Source organism: Platalea leucorodia (genome assembly GCF_965183815.1).
Source record: "Platalea leucorodia genome assembly, chromosome: 3".
NCBI classification, from domain to species: domain Eukaryota; kingdom Metazoa; phylum Chordata; class Aves; order Pelecaniformes; family Threskiornithidae; genus Platalea; species Platalea leucorodia.
Genome location: NC_138825.1, coordinates 35380740 through 35404164, shown reverse-complemented (window position 1 = coordinate 35404164; position 23425 = coordinate 35380740). Strand labels below are relative to the sequence as shown.

Sequence of the window (23425 nt, the reverse complement as noted above, 5' to 3'; positions counted from 1 at the left end):
TGGACGAGAGCACACCTGCCTCGCAAATCTGTTCCCCTCGGTCCTCTCTGCTTCTCACACAAACCTGCCCCTAACTCATGCGGAGAGAATGGAAAAGTTCCCATCACTGCCCTATCCTGGCTTGCAGGAAGCCGGTGTTTTGGCCACAGTCTGCTGCGCAGATGACCACAATACAGAGCATCCCCACACTGACTCCAATTTACCCCTACATTCGATGGGAATCTGTGGTCTGAGGCCTGAAGTGTAAACCTCTACTCATGCCAAGGAGGGCTGCCGGGGTCAGCAGCGAGGGCCAGCGGAGGGAGCTGATCCCTCTGGTGCCGTGACATCGGCCCCAGATGAGGAGGAGATGCGGCCCCTGGAGCCCACCCATGCAGAGAGGCTTGTGCAGCATGAGATTCAGAGCTGGAAGAGACTTTTAGTTGAGCAGTGCCCTCCCTGAGTCACACCAAGCCCCCAGCAACATGGGCAGGCAAGCACGTAAACAGGCAAGCATGTAAATAGGCAGACACAAGTGCAGCCTGCAAGGAAGGCTTCCTCTAGCATTTCAGGGGAACTAACCCTGCCAGTGGTGTTACCTCATAAAATAAAATACACCGTACAAGACATTAAAAAGAACACAAGAATACATGTCCACAGAGATGGTGGAGGGAAGCAGGTGCTGTTTTCCATAGTCCTGAACCAGACATAACCTGATACACTTTCTAGGAGAAACATGATGAACCAGTCTTGCACAACAGCAAGGACACAAGAGGCTGTTATTGTGGGGACCTGTCACAGACTCTGCTCTGCATCCCAGGGGCACGCTAGGTTTCTATAGATACCTCGTATACTTTCCCAGTAGCTATTTTCAAGCAATACTCCACAATATATGCTACAAAACTTCAAACGTCAATTGGAGGAAACAGCTTGCTTCAGTCCTTGTAACTTGTGAATTCCATGCATCCCTCCCTATGCCCTCTTCCCTCAGCAGGGGAGAGTCACCCACAGCACTTTCTCCCTACAGCCTCCCTACAACTAAGGCAAAGCAGCCCCCAACAGCCTTCCTGTGTGGTCCTACCCCAGCAATCTCCTCCTGCCAGGTTGCTGTTTGGTGCACAGCATCTCCCACAGGAGCAAGCACACAACTCGACACCAGCTTAGCTCCATCTCCCCAGCACAGTAGCTTGCTTTCTTTGCTGCACGAAGCAACGCTGCAGAGGACAGGCAAAACGTTAAAGACAACAGAAACAGTTCAGGTCCCTCCTACAGCCTGTGCCACAGCCCAGGAGGAGGAAGACAGTGGAATGAAAGGGCAACACATCCAAAGCAATGCGAAGGACCCGCAGCTTGACAACTCTGTTTCATGATTCATTCTTCTTTCTGCTCCAGCTCTGGGAACTGGTCACACTTAGGGCAGGGACTGGGCTTTCAGCTGCCCTGAAAGGCTTAAAATACTGCACCTGATGGGAGCCAATCCCTGGTGCACATCAAGCAAGCGGCACCTTGGATTGTAATTGTCCCCCTCTAGCCCGCTTTGCTAGAAAGCCTGGAACAGCACTTGCTCTTCCTGTTGTCCAGAAGCCATGCTATAAGCTGGAGGAACAGGGCTCTTCCTCCCTTGGGAATGTGGCCGGCAGCCCTGTTGCAGCAGCTGGCACCCTTGCCAGCTGGGCAGAGGAGCCTGCCCTCCACCAGCCCTCCCTCCAGCACCCTAACAAGCCCTCTGCTGACTACAAAAGCAGCAACAGCACACTCCGCAGCCCCAATACTGTTAAATACTCTCCTAAATATTACAAAACGCTGCTGTCGTCGTCCCCGTACACACTCCCCTCATGCCATCGACTGCAGGGACCTCTGCTTGACTGCTTTAAAAATATCATAAACTTTCCCACTCTTTCTCAAAGCTGGAGTTACTGCTCTCCCCGGGACCGAGGCGGGTTCCCTGAAAGTTATGGCCAAGTCAAAAATAAACTCATGGTTTAAAAATTGTACAGATTTAAGATTTAATATGCTTATTTATTTCTGCCTTCCTACCCCCTCCCTCCCTGTAAGTGTCTCTATGACCATCACTAAATTCAAGCAAGTATAACAAGGCTGAGGAGAATTTCAGCCAATTTTAAAAGCTAAAAACAGCATAAGGAGAATAAACCCATCCTCTTACTCCCCTCCCTACTTTTACCCTTTGCATTTATACAATGGAAGGTTTTCCTCTCTTCCCCTCTTTACTAAAAGATTTTTCCACCTTAGGCTCCTGTATTTGGGCAAGTAATGGAAAACAGGCAGCATGGTGTCACTGGTTAATGTGAAAGTCCAATATAGACTTAAGGATCAGGAACTTGGTTAGCTGAAGTTTAGAGGTCTTCTCCACTTCTTACATATTTCAAGATGATGTACTTCAAGACACAACTCTGACTTTTCTGGCCTTCTCAGAGGCAGAGTGCCAGCTCCCATGCATAAACAAGGGCTTTCCAAATCACCTCCTTTCTCCAACCATGACTTTACAACTGCCTCGTTACCAATACAAGGCTAAACGCCAAACCTGGAGGTCTCAAGGCTGGCATGGGGACCAGCAGGAAGCAGCTGGCATCAGACCTGCTGGTGACCCAACAGACACTGGAAACCATGAGCCTTGCTAACCTCGTCAGGTTTTTCACTATTATTGAGACTTCTCGTGGTTCTTGATAGCTGCAGGAACTGGATTTAGGGGATGCTGAGACTGTTTCCTCATCTGGATTACTTCTGAAGCAATAATGTAACAAGGCAGCCAACTGGGAGGACTGAGGTGAGCTCCACCTCCTTACAGCGGCCTCAGCACAGCTTTGGGTGGAAGCTTGTTGTCATCAGGCAACTTCTGGCAGACCCCAAGAAAGCACTGGGATCCAGCAACTCCTGTAGCAGGCTCTTAATTCAAGAAGCAGCACCCACACTGGCCCTTCCCAGCAGGAACAATCAGGGTCAAACCAGTTGTGAGCCAAGTTGGTCCAGGCTGAACCCAGTGGAGAGAGCCAGCCAGCCATCCCCAAAGGAAACCTGTTCCTCAGCCAGGACTGGCAGCACATGGAGGGAAGGTGCAGGCGGGAGGCAGAGACCACCTTTGCCCTCTCTCCCCAGCTTTTTAAAAGGCTTCGAGGAGGGAAGTGGTTCAACCCTTTCCTGCAAGCCTCGCCCTTCAGGGCAGGCAGCTGTAACTGGACTCAACTGCAGTAAAGAGGACTTCAGACTCCAGGACTACTGCCAGGCTTGTACCTTATACCTCAGCATGAAAATTCAATGGGATATAGGGGAGTACAGGTGTGCAAATTCATACGCCCTAATAGCACAACTCCTCCTAGGAAAGGGACCTCCCCTCCTCCGTGGGCAGCTTTGGCATGGCAGGTCTGTGCCTCCTCCCTGCCTAGGGGATGCAAAGGGCTTCCCCGCTCCCCTTGGCACGCGAGCCTGCTGCAGTGCCTGGATAACCCAAAGATACAGATGGAGGGTGCCCAGCTCAGAGTTTAATCAGGCTTTTTTTTCAGCCAGTTACCTGGCTCAAGCTTGATTCCCACTTGAGAAGCACCACCCCGCAAATCCCCACGATGGGGCCCCGCTCTGTACACTGTCCAAATTGGAATACAAATCAGAGGAAAAAGCTTTCCTCTGTTTGAACAAATTGCTATAGATTCACCCCCGTCTTGGGTCAGAGCCCCCGATGGGAAATATTTTCACTAGCTGACTGCTAATAGACTTTGGAGCAGCCATTGGATCAATACCTAAATAAGAAAATTAGCCAAAGCACACAATCTGATTTTGCCTTGTTTTGAATTACAGCAGGTTTGTGTTTATTTCACTCCCTTTTCTCTCCTTCCCTCTCTAACACGCTTCCCCCGTCCTTGCTCCCTGGTTACCTATCTATCAAATCTAGTCAGATTTGTGGGAATATAATAAAGTACGTGCAGGAAGATGTAATGCCTTCTGAAAAATGTTTACATGCATTAATATTTCCTAGTGAAACTGCAGCACTGCCACTCCCTCAGAGGAGACTGCTTGGGAGCAACAGCAAGATTTTCACACACATACCCCTCAAAAAAAAGCCATATGCAAACAACACAAAAAATCTGCAAAGCAGGAGTGGGGACTGGCTGCACACTCCCTCTCAGAAAACCTAAGAGGTCAGCAGTGAGGTTTCAACACTGTGAATAAAAAAAAAAAAAAAAATAAAAAAAAATAAAAAAAAGCAGCTCAGTCCTTTCATTCAATACTGGTAGCAATGGAGATGTGTAACTACACCTGGGCTAGATTTCAGATGCACAGAGGGTGAGACAGACACTAGAAGTCATCCCCGTTCTTTGAAAGACTTCACCAGGAAGGGAACAAGCAAAGTTGATGCCCTTCACAAGGATTCAGCACCATGTTTCTGGCAGCTGAACACACGGACCTTCTGAACTTCTCAATCCCTTCTTGCTAGTTTAGAGCCTATTCCATTTTAATCTGGAAATTGCCCTACAAGAAGGGGATAGAGAGAAAAAGAACACAGACACCAAGCACATTAAAAAAAAAAAAGCTACTAAACCAACTGTTCAGATAGGGCACATTGCCCAGATAAAATTCAGTGGGAGTAAAATAATTCCTTCTACTTCCTACCCCTGCATCCCACTCTCCATGCCACCTACCATTGTGTCAAATGAAGAGAGAAAGCAAAACTCAATCTTCAGCTTCCTGCTCCAGCACATCACGCTGTGAAGCAAAGCCACCAACTGGGCGCCTATGGAGAACTCGAAGTGTAAAGAAACCCCAGCGCATTCAACGTGAGACGAGGTCCCCCTGTCACATTAGCACACTGCAAGCAGCTTCAAACTAAACAGGCTGAGCAGCACCTGACATCCCCTTTACAAAGCTTCCTTGAGAATCTGCACATCTTTCTTCCTACCCAGTTATTTACTGCTACACACCGGGGACGTGACCCTCTTCTCTTGACACGGTGCAGAGCACAGGGCACCTGCTGGACACTCCCTGCTTTCTAATCAAACAAACTGACCAGGTATCCCAAGACAGATCCTGCAAAATGCATTTGTATGCGTCGGTCTCTTCTCCCTAGTAACAAGCAATAGGACGAGAGGAAACGGCCTCAAGCTGCACCAGGGGAGGTTTAGGTTGGGTATTAGGAAAAAACTTCTGCACCAAAAGGGTAGTCAGGCACTGGACCAGGCTGCCCAGGGAAGTGGTTGAGTCTCCATCCCTGGAGGTATCTAAAAGACTGGTAGATGTGGTGCTTAGGGACATGGCTTAGTGGCGGACTTGCCAGTGATAGGTTAATGGTTGGACTCGATGATCTTAAGGGTCTTTTCCAACCTTAACGATTCTATATACGTGTGTATACGTATATACATCACACACACAGATTTTACTCCTTGTGGTATGTGGTCAATGGGTTTATTACCCTTTTCCACCATCTCTAACCCCATGTTAGTTTAACCTTTATGTTATGCTCACAAAAGAATATTAAGTATAACTATTACCAGAGATTATGCCGCACATAATGGAAAAATGTACAAATGTCTACCAGTGCATCTTCAGTTTCCCTGCTTGTCTGTGGCAGGCCACGCCAGGAGTGTGCTAATTACAGCGGTGTTTATCAAAGAACTTTAAAGAGGAGGACAGACCATAAAGTAATCCTTTCCATAAACACCTCGTAGCAAGGATCTCTTGCCTCTTCCAGGGGGAAAGAGAGGACATACCACATTAAAAATACACACCACCACCATCTCCCTTGACTCAAGCTAACAGATTTCCATTTGGAGATGTAGAAGCAAGGTAAAATACCAAAACCACCACGGAGGACTGTCGTGGACATTAGACTTATTAATAATGTATTTTTTCTTTTGTTTGCTTGGAGTTTTATTTGTTTTGGTTTTGGTTTTTTTTTTTCCTCCTGTTTTTTTTTTTTGTTTGGTTGGTTGGTTGGTTTTTTTGTTTGTTTTTGTTTTGTTTGTTGTTTTTTGTTTCGTTTTTTTGTTTTGTTTTTTTTTTTAAGATTTGTTCCATTATTGCAGATGTTGACAGAGATGAACAAGGGGGTTTTTTATGGTTTAGGGCCTCTAAACTAGGCTGCAGTCCAGGCAGTAGGAATTTCACTGAGATTCAGACTGAATCCTCAATTACAATTACTTTGGTGCAGGTTTAAACCTCTGGGCCTTACTGTCTCCCAGAAAAAGGTACAAGGAATGGAAAGATGTCACAGATTAGATGCAAACTCAGTCCCAAGGAAACAGAACTGTAGGGTGTCTTTTTCCTTTAAATACAAACATGGATTTCCCTCTCCCCCTCTGTATACAGTGTTGATTTTCACCACTCTGAAGTTACTATACTGTTTCCCCCCTTGAGGACCATAAAACCCAGAAAGAGCTTCTGGGAACGTGGCCACAGAGCTCCCAAAACAATGCAAAATGTCACAGCTTTCCCCAGGCAGGGATTCCAGGGGAACCTAGCGGATTATCAGAGAGACAAAAGCAGTTTTCCCCAAATGGATGAATCACGCCTTTGCTGTAGTGCCTACAACCGTACTGCTGACCTAAAGCACCTCACTGCTGCCGTCTGTGGGCATGCGTGCTCCTGGGGGAGAGCCACCAAATACTGGAGAGGATGAATAGACCAGCTGCAAAAGGGGAAAAGTCACACTCCTGAGAGACTGGAAGGAAGGAAAGAAAGGTCACTACAATTTAAGTAGATGAGGGCTTCGTGCGATTCTTTTCTTCAGTATAAAGGACTGCACTTACCTCTTATTCAACCTAGCCATCCCCAGATGCTGCACAAGTACTGCAGTTTTACCCTTATTACTTATGAGTTACCTGAGAAACAACAAAACACCGATCCAGCAGCAACGCACATTATAAGCATATAACAAGTATCACAAGGAGACAGCTGCCTCTCCACCCTGGGAAGTTTAGTGTCCGGAGGTTGTTCTGTCCTGTAAGATGGAGAAGTTGCATTTTGGCTTCACGTCAGTGCCAGCACTGGGCTGGCAGGTACCCTGGCCCAGCTGACCCCCCCCCCCCCCCAGCAGGCAGGGCAGTGCTCCAGGAGACACACCAACCCCAGAGGCCCTCAAGCACTGACAAACCTAGAGCCAGCACTTCTTCCTGGAGGGGGACGAGAAGATGGACAAGGAATCTGGGAATGTATCTGCCCAAGAAAGAAGTAATAAATACAAAATAAAGGCAGAAACATCAGCAATGCCTATGTTGGGAATATCATGGACTGAATTAATGTGTGTAAATCTACACACTTAGTTGGCCAAAGAAGAGGGCGAGGCTGGCAAGATGTCTCTAAACAGGAAGGAAAGCAGAGCAAGGGAGCACTGGGAATCTGAAAAGCTGCTTGACAGGAAAAACAAAACAGCTGAAAGTAAGTTTGCTCTCACTCTTGCTCTAAAATGGAAGCAGTGATGACAGTTCATACCAGCAGAGTAAATGCAAGAGCAGAGGTGGTTAGTGGGGCTACAGAAGCAGCCCTGGAAGACTGCAGCTCTGCCTCAGTTCATGGCTGGTCTCACACACAGTCCCCAAGACACCCAGGAGCTGACCCTTGAACCCAAAATGCCAGCTCCCTGATGACTACCAGGCCAGGTTCTGACCCCAGTGAGATGACATATTTAATGTCAAATGTGTATGAATTATTACAAAAATATTAACAGGAAGGAAAGGAGAGAGACGGACACAGCAAAGTCCTTCTGCTCTGGAGTAGTTAGCAGGGCAATTGAAACACATTATGCTTGGGTCCTTCTCAGATATTTCTCCAGGACTAACAAATACAATCTGGCTACATTTGACAGAAAGAGCCTAGATTCACAGCAACTCTGGAGGCCTGTATGCACGCACACAGCTTCCACAGCATACAAGGTGTTTGGAAAATAAAGACCAAAGCAGCAGAGGCAGGGTGAGAACATATAGCCTACAGCTCAGACCCTTACACCTCTCACAGAAAGCCAGTCCTGGAGCATGTGAGCCACCGCAAAGTAGCCATAAACGCGGGAGGTGGAGAAGGACAGAGGTGTCGTGCAAGGCGCTCCCTGAGGGAACGACCCTTGGTTGCAAGGGCAGCTCCCTTCCCCTTACTCAACTGCCATGTGCCACCAGTCTAACTCATTAAGTCAACCATTCAGATGAAAATCAGGAGAGTCAAGTTGGAAATACCAACCCTCCCAAATGGAGGCCAGTCACAAGCACAGCCAGTCAAGCCACACACATGAACACCACGAGGCAGACCGATACCTCAGTAAAGGAAAGGGACCCGAGCGCTCTGGTCACCATTCCTTCAGCAGGTGCTGAAGATACACCGCGCTTCTCCAGAACTGTTCAAAAGCTTTGTAGAAGAGGGTCAGGAAAATCCCCCTCACCAGCACCATGCCTGCTACTTAATCTTATTCATACAAAAAGATAAAACCAAGCTTCCAGCTGCTGTTTGCCTTCAGTGCTATAACGCACTATTAAAGGTATCACTGGCAGTGTTTCAATGCCACCTGGTTTTTCCTTGCTGCTGCTTCAGCAGTAGGAATTGCCATTGTATTTGGATATTTGCATGCGGGGAAGCAGGGAAAAAGGGCTTTCTTCACTTGCAGACCTCTGGCAGGATTTTGTTTGCATACTCATTTTACGTGCAAAAGCATACAGTTAGACTTTCTTTGCAAAGCCCTCTCTCGCAGAGCCCATATGTGTATTTAAACTAAGTGATAATGTATCCCTTTAATACAGCTTTTATTGTTCAAACAAATATTATTTTAAGCAAAGTGAATTCAGCAAGGATTCCGAAGGTGAAACAACAGGAAGGGAGGAAAGAAAGAAGGCAAAGGGGAAGATGGTGGGGACAATGGAACAAAGACTCCCCACCACCAGGCCCTCAACTCCAAAGCCAAGTGAGATCCTGAGCACTAGCTCTATTTATGCCCCTTCCTTCTAGCTGTACTTTTTAAGGCCATCAGAAAAGTTAGGAAACAAACGTAGGTGACAAAGGCAAGCAGAAAAGATTTCAACCAGTATAACGCAATTAAGCAGAAAAAAAGAAAAATTCCTCTTATCCCAACACAACAATCCTGCAGGAAAGCAAAGGATGGGAAAAGAAAACACCAAACAACTCTTGACAGCTGCCTCCAATTCACTTTGAGACAGCAAGTCATGAGAGTGACAGGCCTGCTGTCACCAGGAAAGGCTACTCAACCATATCACATACCAGAGAAAACAGTTAAAAACTTTTGTGGTAGGAAAGATTGTTTCAGAATGGGATAATTCTTATCATACTTGAACTATAGCTCAGCTCTCATCAAGTCATGCCTCTGCATTCATTGGTCAGTCTGGAATAATGGGAAAAACAATCACATGTATAATCCAAGTCCTCCAGAGTTAGTGGGGTTTGAAACCAAAGCATGCAGACACTTTTCAAGCCCAGAGAAATGAGGAATCCCCCTACAGAAACCACCATCTCAGGGGATAGATCCAGAAAGCCCCGACTACAGAGCTTGGCCTCTCTGGCAGTATGTTACCTAGCTAGCCCGAGCCCCGAGGCACTGCACTCTGGTTGTACAAAGCAAGCATCCTATTGCTTTATGAAGCAGGATCACACTCGAGGGTTTTTCCATGCTTTGATGACAGATCTGCTGTCGGGTTCTCCAACAGCAGCTCGCCGAAGGCAGCTCAGGGGCTGCCCAAGAGAGTGGCAGCAGCTCAGTGACCACAGCAACCAGCCGTCAATGAAAAGATGCTCACCAGTGCATCAATGTGGAAACTGCCACAAAACTAAAAAAGTCTTGAGTCAAAATTTAATGGCAATAGGGGGGGGAACCAAACAAACAACCGATGTCCATGAAAACCTGTAAACTACTAAGACAGGACATCACACAAAAAAGGAGGTTGCCTATCTATGCCCTCCCTTCACATCCAGATGGAAACACCTCCCTGAAATCACCAGCTTCATCTTCAAAACATCTGTCCAAGGCAGAGTAATGGCACCACCTTCCATTCACACAAGCAGAAGGCCAGGAGAAACTAACAGACTGGCCTTTTTTTTGTGATTTGTTTTAAGGCTTTTTTTTTTTTTTTAAAAAAACATACTTGGTTTACACTGAAGTCTTCAAAAAAAAAAAACTCATAAAGAAAGACTGACAACGACAGGATCCAAGCCATTACAGACAGCATTTCAGGCCAGCATTTTTACCAGAGCAACAGCTCATCTGGATTTAACTCCCTTGCCTTAGAATTAAAATGCTATCTACATGAGCAGCACAGCCAAGCCAAAAATTGTAGCCAGGAAAGCTAATCCTCTAAGATTTCCCCTCACCCTGCTTCTAGCTTCTGTTTTCATAGAGGATCTGAAGAAACACAACCATTCCTCCCAGCCAGACAGTAGCAGAGGCTGGAGTCAGAGTCTGGCCACCAGCTTTTGCTGGTGTATCACAGGCACAATGTCTGCCTGCTCATGCCCCCGTAGCTCCATCGTTTCTATCCGGGCTAATGAGTAAAAAGTCGACTGTGTCAGGAAGGTGAGCAGGTATAACAAAGCACATGCAAGGAATAAGTCCCTATATCAACAAAAATCCAATCAGCCAAATATGCCTTGAAAACTAATTACAATGACTTCAACTGGATACAACAAAAAGGGAGAAATAAAACACAGGAAAAATCAGAAGAGTTAGTTCAGCAAATGAGCCACTTAATTACAAGCTATCACCCACCCTACACCACCTTGGGGTTTGGGCTCCAGCCTCGGTGTTACCCACAGCCATTTCCCCACAGGCAACGGCAATGCTCACAGAGCATCCAGGACCTTAAAAAAGTGTTTAGGAATACATACGCAAACGCTACATTAAATCCTCCTGTTTATTTTAACGGGGGTGCTAAAACTAGCCCCCTTTTACGTGACCCTGGAATTAACAGCTATGGGCCTCTAGGAGATGTGTAATCCTGTTCAGGCAAGGCTTCCGCCTGGCGGGGACGGCAGTTCTCACTTGCTCTTCCAATCCCTCATTTTCAACAGCAACAATGTCACGGGTATTATCATGAGGCCAATGAAAGAGAGAAATATTCTCACTCCTAGAATTTACACACCATCAACAGCATCCATTTCTTTTCTCTCTCTCCCCCCCCCCCTTTTTTTTTTTTCAATCTAGCAATAGCTAGACACATTTCTTTCTCATTTCCCTGTCTACCTCACCAAGCATATCACAGATCCTAGTACTTTTTAGCACCTTCCCCTGCTTCCTCCTTCTGCGAAGCTTATATTTAGGCCTAACAAGCAAAAAGCTTATACGGTGGTTTCCTTCCCCCACCCTCCTCACTTACTACTTCCTCTAGACTTGCTTTGAGACAATCAAATGCAATTCTTAAATTAAAAGCTGTTTATTAAGAATTAGCTCTGCTGGAGCTTTCCGGCATGCTGATCTACGCAAGGAAAGAAAGTTTCTGATGCCGTGATGCAGGGTTCGCTCCTCATTCTTCTTTACTGCTCTTTTAAGTGTCTGTACAAAATGCCCCGCTGACCCATCTGAAGCTGAGTGATAAGCAGCTGATCTACTGTGTTTTACTGAACGTCTCTTATCTAAACCGATCTCCTTAAGCAAGCCATATGCTGCAAACATACTTTGAAATGTCTCCATAATAATCCGAGAAGCAGAACTGTTTGTCAAATAGCACACACACTACTGCTGGCCACTTGGAATAACCATCAGCCACAAGTAGGTACATATGCTCATTGTGATCTGCAAAAATCAGCATGGCATCTTTGCCAAGGCTTAGCAAATGCCAGAGTGGTTTCTAGTTTCGACAACTACCGTTCACTTTGGCTAATTTCTCCTTTTACATAGAGTTTCAAGCCTCATTACCAGCCGCGAATATGTAACAAACTGCTCCTTTCAATTTGTTGTGGTGATATTCATGCCTTTCATCCAACATCCCCACATGAAAGATTTATGGTATTAATCATGCACATCATAGTAAACAGTCATTCTCTACTGTCGATTGCATTTTTCTGCTGGAATAAGGATGAAAGTCTTGAGCTGCTTATCATTTGACCAGCCAGAAAACAAACTATTATTGTGCTATTTTAACCAAAGCTGAAGCTTAGTTTCTATGGGTAACTTCTTCACATGCAGCTACATGGTTCAGGAGCTTGACTCTCTCATTTTGAAAAACAATTTAGAAACTTAATCACAGCTAAATGCAGGGCTTGTGCATGCAAGGAGTTATTCAGGAATAGCTTTTCAAAATTAAAGATTAATTCTAGACCTGTTGCCTAGAGGCTCTCTTTCACAACAGCAAGCTGCATTAAGCCAGCTTGCAATCCCACATTGCAAGCTATGCTTCCTTGAATGATACCACAGAGCAAGAACAACCCTGGCATTTGTCTTGCTAGAGTTAGCAGCTACTGGATTGCAGTAGCTAAGCCGCTGCAGCCCTCGAGCCTCAAACTGCACCCCACAATAAGCCAGCTAGTTGGGTTTGTAGGATCACTACCCGGTGGCACAGTCAGGAGTTGAGTGTATTTGTTTGCGCTGCAATCCAAAAGCGAGCACGGACCTGGTGTGGGTGCCCCCCAAGTTACTTATCAAGAAGTCGAGCGCAGTATGTTGCTGCCAGGTGACCCCAGGTGCAGAGGGCTCAGCACACACTGCAAAGCCCACTCAGGACATTGCATAAACGGTTGGAGCACAGGCCAGGCTGAGCTCCACGATGTTACAGCTGTACTACCATCAGTAACCAAAACAGGCAATTTAAAGCCAACTCAAGAGTGCACTCACAATTTACAGTCCTACTTTTTGCGTAGGCATAGTGTACGTGCACCTTAAGTCAATTTGTTTGCAAAAACATTGCCCTAATCCCACTGTCTCATAGCACTGGAAAGCTCCTGTATTCTTATCCAGTTTCCAAGGATTCCTCATTTGTAGAGGTACAAGGAATAGTAAGGCGCTGTCTTTCACTACACCTTAAAAACACGCAGCTAACACCACTGCCCCCTTCTGAGTTCCAAAGATAAGGTCTTCTTATTCAGCCATTACATGATGACTGATCAAGATAATCTCCTTCTCAAACATACACTTGTGAATTTTAATTGCTCTAAATATAAAGGAAAAATCTCTCTTTCAAAAAAAAAAAAAACCACAAAAACACACCACCAAAAAATTACTGACATTAATTCCTTTCGGCCTTCGTTAGCATTTGGGAAACAAACACTACAGATTTCTTCTTCCTATCTTCATACTTGTAAGAAAAATAGGAATACGGCTTAGCGCATACTTAAAATAACAAAACGTGTTGGAATATTCAGACTTTCTTTTTGCTTCTTCAAAAGCTGTGCTCTGCTCTGGCATCCAGAATCCTTGATGCTGAGATAACTGGATCAGAGCCTGTTTTCAATGGCTTATTCCTTCTTATCGAGGATGTATTTACCTTGGATCTATCAGCCACAGGGATTGCACTTAATACCAGCTGCACTTTACCAGAGAGAAAAGGATGGTTAAAACTTTGCTGATGTTCGATTCTCCATTCTGCCACGGGCAAATCACTTAATCTCCATCTCATTTCCCCACATGCAGAATGGAATAACTGTAGGCAACAGAGGCATCATAAAGGTGGAAGTTCATAGATATTACAGGGATGGGAAACACATAAACCCACAAGAAATCCTACTTGTGCACTCTGAGAGATTTTCAGGGTCTAACAACTGCAGTGGAAATGCCCCAGACCAGTTAAGTTTTCTTAACACCCAGCTGGATTCACCTGACTGGCAGAGGAGTTTGGTCTCCCATCCCCAGCTGGCTCTTGCTACTCAGGTTACTTTTGTGAGCCTCAGTTTCTCACATTCCCGCTATTTTGAGGGATGATCTGAGTCAGAATAATCCATTTATTAAAGTTAGCGAGAGACAGTCATTCTTCACTCTAATTCTACAAATGCCTTTTTCCACCATGCAAGGCACACAACAAGCACCAGAAGGTGAAATGGCATCTGTAAGCAAAAGCCATTTTGCCACGTTTCTCAAACATCTGCCTGAATCACATCTTTGTTTTTCCTTTTTATTTCATCACAAAGGCACATAAGAAATGCTCAAGATTCCCATCCACATTTATTTTAAAACAATTCATGCCAATTAGTGAAGGACCATTTCCTTCTGAAACAGGAGCAGCAACGGCAAGCAGCTACTCTTGTATTAAATGTCCACCTGCAGACATCCTAAAGCCTTTCTCACAGCTTGACTTTAGCTTTCAATGTTATGTCAGTTCTTCTTTAGGCGACATTTGCTAATTTGTCTTTAGAAACTGCCGTTCTTACTGCACCTTTGTCAATTACTGTCCTCACCCTGCCATCATTTCCATTTACACGAACCCAGCAAAAGTATCTGCACGCCATTTGTCCTACACTACAGCTCACAGCGGAGAGAAGCCACAAGCCAGCACATCACAGCCAGAAGGATTTTTAGTTACATCGGTGATATCTCCCCTATTAAAGCTAAAGCAAAGGGATAACAGCCAACACCACGTCCACGAGTGATTCGCAGCACGAGTGAATGGAACAACAAGAAAGCAAGAGGCTGGCCAGAACAATAAAAGCTGTTCAAGGTCCTTGCTCACCACCTTGCTGCACCCTCTCCCGGGAGGTCCACAGCCCAGCACAGAGCCGTGACCTGCTCACAGAGCAGCACTGGTGACTCCAAACCAGGCCAATCCAGCACCACGGCTGTCCCCAATGGGCTGTCCTGCCTTATTTGCACCCACTGAAATATATAGCATCTATGCTGTTGTTCATTACTAGCAGGATACCAAGAACATGGAGTGCTTCACAGAAGCGTACAAAGGGAGCATCCTTCTCAGAGGAGTTTAAACATTACTAGACCATAAAGCTCTCTGCAGATTTTGGGAATACAGTCATACAAACACATACTGGAGTAACCATGTTGCCTAGTCTAGAAGAACAAGTAGAAAATGTAAAGAACTAATCATTTATACTCAGCTGTCTCTTTCTAGTTCCCTGATTATCTTCAGGCATCTACCTTTGCCAGCCAAGGACCAGAGTATTTGGGCATTAAAACTAAAGGTATTAGTAGTCAGGAGCTGACGTGGGATACAGCGCAGCCAATGCACTGGTGCAAAGAGCTCCCTGTAGGCCGCCACAATGCTCAGAAGACAATGTTGCACTAAGCTAGGGCCCCTACCTCATGTTTTCCAAGAGCCAAAGCACCAGCATCAATCAAATACCTCTGCTGCGGCACCCTCAGCTCTGCTGTCTCACGGAGCCAAGGAGGTATATCGCAGCACTAATACCCTCACCTGAACACTTCAGAGGCCCTGATAGCCAGCTGCCACCTTGCTGTCTTCTTTCCTCCTCCTGCCCGAGCAAGGCCATGCATGAGGATCCCTCCTCCCTCCTATCTATTCAGATTCCTTTAACTCCTTTAATCTTACCTTTTCTTTTTGAGAACCAAAACCAAACAAACAAAACCCCAAACGAACAAAAAACAAATAATCAAAAAAAACCCCAAAACCAAACCAAAACCAAACCACAACCACACAGATATGTGAAGAAAAAAAGAAATGGAGGCTACGGTTGAAGAGCTAATTAAGGATTTAAGAGGCCTGCACTGACTTTATCGTATGGTCTTTTATGGGAAACAGACAAGATGCTGCTGGAAGGAAAGAACAGCACTTTCCCACTCCACAAGAGTATTACAAGGGGGGGGGGGGGGGGGGGGGGGAGAAAAAAAAAGGATCATGAACTGATTGCGTACAATGTGACAGAGCTTCAGACCCTAAAACAAACCAGAGAGAGATGCAAAGCAGCAGGCAAGCAGCCAGCACCAAAAACCTGGAAGCAGCAGCTCAATCCCGGGCATTCACTCCCGCGATCTTCGGCCTCGCTCCCACCTCGGGAAGCCGCCGGGAAGAAGGACAGGCGAAGTCCCCCAGGGTGGCAAGGGAGAGGACGAGCTGCCTCCGGGGGCTCCTTGGCGCTCAGCCGAGGCCAGCCCGCCCGCCGCCCCACGCGTGTCCGGCAGCGCCGCGCTGCGCCCCTCTGCCGCCGGGAGCCGGCCGCTCCCCAAGCGGCGTTTCGGTTCCCACGGGGTTTGCCCTCAGCAAAGTCTCGGCACCCCCCCGGGAGCCCCCCCCGCCGCCGCCGGGGCGCTGCGAGGCCTCCCTGTGCCGGGCAGCGGCGGAGCGGCACGGCCCCGCTGCCCAGATGTGGTCCCCCCCCCGCCCAGATGTGCTCCCAGCCACAGCTGGAGGGAGCCCGCAGGCAGGACGGTGAAGGAGGGGCAGCTTCGTTCCCCTTTCCCTCGGGCCGGAGGGAAAGCAGGAGCCGCCTGCAGCCCGGGCGTTGCACCTGGGCAGGAGTCAGGAAAGCAAGCGGGGAGTCAAGACCTTTGGTCACAGAAACACCCGACACCGGGCAGGAGAACTCTGGCTCCCAACAAGCCCTGTCCCAGCCAACCTGTTGGTAACAGCCCTTCTCTGACTTAACTTTTGCTGAGCCAAGACCAGCTGATGCCCGGGATCTCCCTTTCCTGGCTCCACTTCCCAAGTTCTTTCCTAGCTCTTTAATGAAGCGCTTTTGATCATCAGCTCCATGGGTTATCACACATTTAATTTCTTCTTTTAAACACTAAGCAAGTGCTTGGCTATAAAAAAAGAAACCTCTGTTGTTCCTTCAACCCCCTCCCCCAAATAAGGGCAGATGAAAGCTTTTTTCTTTTCAAAGCAAGTACTTTGGATCCTAACAGAGTAGAGATCTCACCAGTTAAACACGGGCAGAGAGACACGAAACATGCACACCCTCCTCTCCCACCTCTTCGCAGCACATCGCTCTCTCTGGTGGATCCTGGAGGCCCTGCCAGATCTGCATTCTGCTGTGCGGTGTCAGCACCGCATCCCTCCCTTTCTTCCACAAGCTTGGGGGACACTTGCACGTTTTCCCCTTCTGAATTTAAACCCGTGCAACACCAGCAGCTGATGACTGGCAAAAAGTGGCTGGGACACGGGCACTCAATGCGTTCACCTCCACTGCTTGAGAGCAGAAATGGTCTCAAAGTTTTCTTCATAGTTTCAGTCTACATAAGACCTCAGCTACCAGGTATAGCCTAAAGAAACCCACACTGTATTACCAGATGTGGGTACCCACAGCATCTCTGAGAACAAACCAACATTTTCAACTGCCTCTCGTCTGGAAGGAGCCCGTCACAAGCTGAACGCTCATCTTCCCCACAACGAAATGCAGCCCCCTCTGAGGGCACAACACAGCAACCCCTCTGCACAAGAAATACCAACATCTCACCCACTCTGATGAGAACTTCACCACTGAACTGTCTCTCCACAGCTACACAGGCAAACCCATTGGCTGCGGACTTACCTTACGCTGGCTAAAGAAACCTTCCGCGGGTAGGGCTCAGGACATTTCCACAGAGTAAGAAACACCCTCCACCCCAAGCAGTCTTTCGCTAGTAGAAATGCATCTATCGCTTTTGCCAGCCCATTAACATTGGGCAGAATGCAATTTTTCCCCACCCCTCAACTCTGCCCTCCTCATAGCAAGCCGTAGCCACACAGGCAAGAGCCTTACGCATAGACTGTGCTTAATGAACCAAAAGAGCACGGTATGTGTGGAGGGAGGAACTGGAAGCCTGAAACTGCACTATTCAGGAAAGCAGAATAGCAGCAGCTCCAGTCAAAACACAGGCAAAACAATAGGGCTTCTGGCTGATGGGAAGTGTCAGAAGATCTCCAAGTTTCTGGCATGGAAGTCACTTTGTCTTGTTACTTACAAATAAGAACAGCAGCCTCAGCAGCACAGCATCCCTTACTGCCACTGCCAAATTGCTGTCTGACTACTGAACCTCCAAGGCCATCTTCTGCTCTATCTTCCACTTATTGGGAGGCACTTACTATATCTCCCTCCCCTATCGCTTAAGCTCATCTGAAATACATACATATAGTTCAAAAACTCCAGTGCAAACCTGACACGGTGATAATTTTAAAAGCTATGCTGCTCATGTCAAATTATTCAACATCTGTCTTCATGTTCCCACAAAAATTAGCATAGGATGGTGGTTTCTGATGACACCTAAGTGAAATATTTTGACTTCTACCAGCAAGTTGCAAACAACCTGTCAAGAGGATAATGTCAGTTTTCTAGTACTGCATATTAAAGCCAATTGAGGGCTTATCTGGTGTGTGAAGCTACTGACCTGACCTAAAAACAGAGGCTCTGGTGTCACAGGAGGGTGAATCTGACACCCTACAGCTGGAGAACAGCAAGGCATGCTGAAGCACAGGGATAGACAGATTTAATGCCTTTGACCTTAAAGAGCTGCTGAAGAACTATGCAAGTCTTGGACCAAGCCAGTCCTTAGGTGAGACTATTTCTATAGCCCTCCAGTTACAAAACTCATTCCTGTAACCAAAAGGCTACAGCCTAAGCCACCATAGATTTAAGGGCCAGACAACAAGGAGAAACGGCTAAGCACAAAGGATGTGCGTACGTGTGTGTGTGCATATAAACACACACATACATATAAATATATATATATATTTATAATTTGGAGGATCACTGTGCTCATACATTGCATTTTCCAAACGGAATCAGCCAAGAAGTGGCTCACAGGAGCCAGTGATCTGCTCACCCGTTTCTGAGGGCACAGGGCTGGGCACGAGGTGCACTGGGATAACAGCAGGATAGCTGAAGAGCTCCTCGTCTGGACTCCTGTTCCCGCTGGCAAAACTGCTATAGGCAGAGGCAGGGGAGTGGGACTGATCTGGGTCACCAGGCTCAAGGTTAACATTAGGGTGTGTCTGTGCCCCCAGAAACCAGCAGCAACAGACAGGCACACACAGAGGTTGCAAGAGGGTGTGAGGCATCATGCATTGAAAACTCTAGGAAAAGAGGAGGCTTTTACTTTACAGGTAAAAGGAGCAGGAAACAAATCACGTCATGCGTACATGAAATGAAGAAGTGCAGATGTTTATGGCCTAAGCCCAGGATATGTTTTACCATGACACTCGTCCATCGCAGATGCAAGAAAACATTCTTCCACTACGTTTTTTGGCTGCCCGCAGTGGCATCTCATGGGTGATTCAGTGTGATGGTGTCTCTTTAAAGAAAGAGCTTTACTGGGTCATTTATTCCTCACCTCAGAGGCCAAGGTAGGACTACTCTGTACTGCAACTGCTTCACCCCCACCAGTTTCAAGTGCCCGAAGTAGTGCAGCCCATCCAGCCCCTCCGATCAGGGTGCCAGGCAGCTTTCCTTGCTGCCCAGCCTAAACCTTCCTTTTATCCCCTTTCCATCACCTTGCTGTAGCCCCTCACCACACACTGTGATGACCATTCCTGAAATGCCTTTTCTGCAGGTGAATGATGAGAGGCAGGGGACAAAACATCCCACTATTTTATTCAGCCTGAAAGGCTGCTGCTGATCAGCTGGACTGTGCTAGTTGCAAGACAAGTCAGAAATGTTAATTATATACTGCACACGGAGCAAGCAGAGCGGCAGCCCAGTGCATGCTCTGAACCAGAGCTACGCAAGTCCCAGGTCTGCAAGGCTGACTAGGAAGCAAGAGGCGTACTCCTCCCTTTGGAAACACTCCCTATTCTCCCCTATCAGTCTAATTTATAGTCTTTAAGTGTTGATAACTCCAAGCCTGGAAGGGCAAGTCCTCTTTCTCCTTACCTCTTCCTCCCTCCCCCCAAATTCTGACATTTCCTAGAGATCTATTACAGCTTGCTCCTCATCTTGACCAGCAGCACTAATGCACCAGGATTGAAAGGCACATGCAGTTTGGGAAATAGGGTACCACAAAAGGCTAATAAAAGTTGCCTCTTGGCAGTCTGCTGAACTGCCTTCCATATCAGGCCAGACTTGTCTTATTGCAACAAACAAGGCTGAAAGGATGGGACCAGCTAATGAGAAGAGGGTTTCAGACACACTTCGGTCATTACAACAAATGCCAATTTATATAACAAGCCTCTTCAGGTACCAAGCTAAAAGCACCTTGACTCCTAATTAAATTGCACCTCCATTGCAAATGCTCCTTTCCCAGAAACCCCCTTACACACATTTTATTTCTACCATTCATCTCAATAAACCTCTCCAACAACTCTGCTCTCCTAGACAGAGGTCTTTTGTGTGCATCCATGTGGGTGTATTATTTAAAGGGTACATCACATGGATACTTTATCTCCTTTAATCTGATTTAATCTCAGCAGATTTACTAAAGTAAAATATATTTATAGACCCATATAGATGCCTCTCCCCATCTCCATCACCATAAATAAATATTCAAAAGCAGAAAAAACAGATCTGAAACACGATACTTGCGTTCCCATAATTTCTACATTAAGTTCCACATGAGACCGACATTCACAACACAGAACGCTCAAGTACAGATTAAAGCTATGGCGAGAGACTAACATTTAGGAGAAACTGAAGGGGAGCAGGGCAGCAGGACTAGTTTCTAATCCTGCTTTATTTATCCTTACAAATACAACAGTATCAATCCAGCTCTGCTTGAGCCATCAATAACAGCAATCTTGCACCCAAACAAACAGTGCTGGCTGCACAAGGCATGAAATCAGTGCAGGGTAGTGGACTGAAGGCAGGATTGGGAAAGACAATATGAAAACTATTAGTCACTGTAGAAGTTTGCGGTGTGCTGATTCCACAAGACACTGCTCTGGGCTGCACTCAGAGACAGCTGCATATTAAGGCTCCTGATGGTCTCAACAGATAGTTTGAAGAGGTAGGGGAGGGGAGAGCAGGGAGGAGGCTGGATGTCTCCTTTGTGTAGTTTAAGTAAGAGAACAGATAGAAGTAGTATACCATTTTGGCTTAAAAGGATGCCTTCATCTTAGTGCATGTCTATATCTGTGCTTTCTTTTGTACACAGCTTCTCCAATCTCTCTCTGAGAGAAAAAGACAAAAACATGAGTAAGTTATTCTGAAGATCTAATTTAGCAGCAACTCTATCAAATGCAAGTTCACTGAAGTGGATGAAAAAAAATACAACAGGCAACCTTCTAAGGCACATTTAAGCAAAACCAGTTTTAGGCTCTGTCAGTAGCGACAGCTACTCAGCAGCAAGCACACCAAAACAAAATTTAAAAAGTTCAGCTAGAAGCAGATTACTTGTTTGAAAAGATTAAATAACCTGCCCTGACCAGGTTTCTGTATCACAAACTCCTACTCCTCATCTTTCTAGCCTTCGGAGGGTCCTACAGTTTTTCTCTGGACATGCAGACTGGGAGAAAACACATACACTGGGAAGAAGAAAGAAAAAAGAAAGGAAGCTAAACACCCTCTATTTAAAATGGTTATTTTACAAAATGGACCAAACTCAAATTAACATCCCAGCCCTCAAGGAGAAAGGAGGAATTGTTTCCATTAAAGAAATACATCATTAAAAAGTGACCTACAAAGACTTACCCATAGTCAGTGAGACTGAACTGATCTTTGCCAGAGCTCACACAAGAGACTGGCTGCGTGCTGTTAAAAAAGGGGGAGCGGGGGGGCTGGATTCTCTCACTGGGGTCTCTCTTCAGAGCTCAGAGAGCTTGGCTTGTTAGAGGCAGAGGCATGCCTTCCAGAAGGACTTTACAGCAATGCACAACTGAGTTGTAAGCCAAGATAAAGCCGGCTTGTTATGAGAGGCAAGTCTTGTGGGTCGCTTTTATTTATTTTTTCCCAGTGTATTGGAAATGCAGATCTTGTAAAGCAAGAATTAAGAGAGGGCTGGGAGAGGGAAAGGGGGGCTGCACGGCTGGCTGAAGTAAACCCCGGCTGTTCTCTCAGCCCAGGGCTTGCGCTCGGCGGGGCGCAGGGTGCCGTCCCCAGCCTCTGCCCCCCGCCCTCCCCTCCGCCCTCGGCCGCTGAGGGGCTGCGGGAGCCAGAGCTCTCGGGGGACACCCCAGCTTGCCATTTGCCACCCCGCCTGCAAACAAGGAGGGGAAGTAGGCACCATAACCGCAAAAATAATAATAAAAAATAGTAACAGAAAAAAAATCAGGCAGCTCGACATCAGCTCTGCCACAGACCACCCCCCACCCATCCCCTCGGTCTGAAGAAGAAAATCGGCAGCGAAGTTCAATAGGGGGCAAAAACAGCCTCACCCCTCGCCCCCCCCGGCGGGGCTCGCCGCGGCTTGCGCGGGGGGAGCCGGGGCAGGGCGGGGAGCCGGCCCCGCCGGGCCGGGCAGACCGGGGAGCACCGCCCCGCACGCCGGCGGCGGGGAGCGGGCTGCTCCCGGCAGCCGGGGAGACAGCCGGCGGCGGGCACCGAGCCCGGGCCAGGCAGCGGCGGCCGCCCGCCTCTCGGCCTCCCCGGGCCGGTGCTCCCGCAGGGGAGCAAACCCCGGGCGAGGGCAGGCAGGGCCGGGGCCCGGGGTCGCTCCCCGCCGCAGCTCCCGCTCCGCCCGGCTCCCGGCGCGGCCAGCCCGGCGGCAGCCGCGCCAGCCGTCCCTGCCTGCCATCTCGGCGGACTCGTAAATCGGAGGCGGCCAGGGGTTACGGCGAGGAATTACGAAGTAGCTACAGGCGCTGGAAGCCCTATTGCTGCGTAAATCTCCCCGCTCAGGCTGCGACGAGCTTCGCCGGCATCATTTACTTTCTCCTGCAGGTGCTTTTTAACTTTGATCCCATCGCCGCCGTCTGCGCCCTCGCCTCCCCGCTCCCTCCCAAACACCGACCGCGACAACGTCTCTTACCGTAAACCCCTTGTCCCCTGCTGTACACCGGCACCAGAGACAGGAATAAAAAACAGATCATCTCCATCTTCAAGGCAGAGCCTTCATCGCCGGCGAAGAAAAGCAGCCAAAACAGCCCAGGCAGCATCCGGCGGGGGAGCGAGGAGCAGGCGAAAGCTTCCCGAAACGCCGCCCCATGCGCCCCGCTCCGCGCCGGGCACCGGCGCCCCGGGGCGGAGGAAGGGACCCCCCACACCGGGGCCGCCTGGGGATAAAATTTAAAACGAACAAGGGGGGTGGGGGGGGGAAGAAAAAAAGGAAAAAATAAAGAAGGGGGGGGGGGGGAAGGAGGCAGGGAGGGCAGGAAAGCGGAGCGCTGCTTCCCGCTTCCCCTCGCCAGGTTGCGCGAGGATCTCCAGGAGAAGGGGCAGCCGCGCCCGCCCTGGGGGTACGGGGAAGGGCCGGCCCGGGGGCAGCGGGCCGGGCAGGGGCAGGAGCGGGGCTCGGGCCAGCCCAGCCCAGCGCTGCCCCCCGGCCCCGGACGGGAAAGGGGGCTTCTTTGTTCGGGGGGAGCCGCCGAGCGCGGCCCCGAGTCCCGCGCTGCCCGAAGTGCTGCCAACTGGGGCCAACTTGGGAGAGTCCTCGCCCTCCCTCCTCCCGACGAGGCTCTGGCCGCAGCCCCAGGAGCGAACGGGGGGAAGGAGAAGGAGGTGGAGAAAAAGGGGGGGAAGCGAGGGTGGGGGGTAGGAGCCAGCTGCTGAA

The 23425-nt window shown here is 48.1% G+C and overlaps 1 protein-coding gene across 2 annotated transcripts in view; it reads right to left on the bottom strand.

Annotated features, from left to right (window-relative positions):
* MDGA1 (MAM domain containing glycosylphosphatidylinositol anchor 1) overlaps positions 1 to 22811 on the bottom strand; it is a gene marked incomplete at both ends in the record, with an annotated part of 146597 nt that extends 123786 nt beyond the window's left edge. For both annotated transcript variants that reach the window (XM_082305931.1, XM_082305930.1), the window contains one exon: positions 22685 to 22811. In XM_082305931.1, the coding sequence (XP_082162057.1) occupies positions 22685 to 22811 (127 nt within the window). The remainder of the gene's footprint in view (positions 1 to 22684) is intronic.
* Between the last annotated feature and the right edge of the window lie 614 nt (positions 22812 to 23425).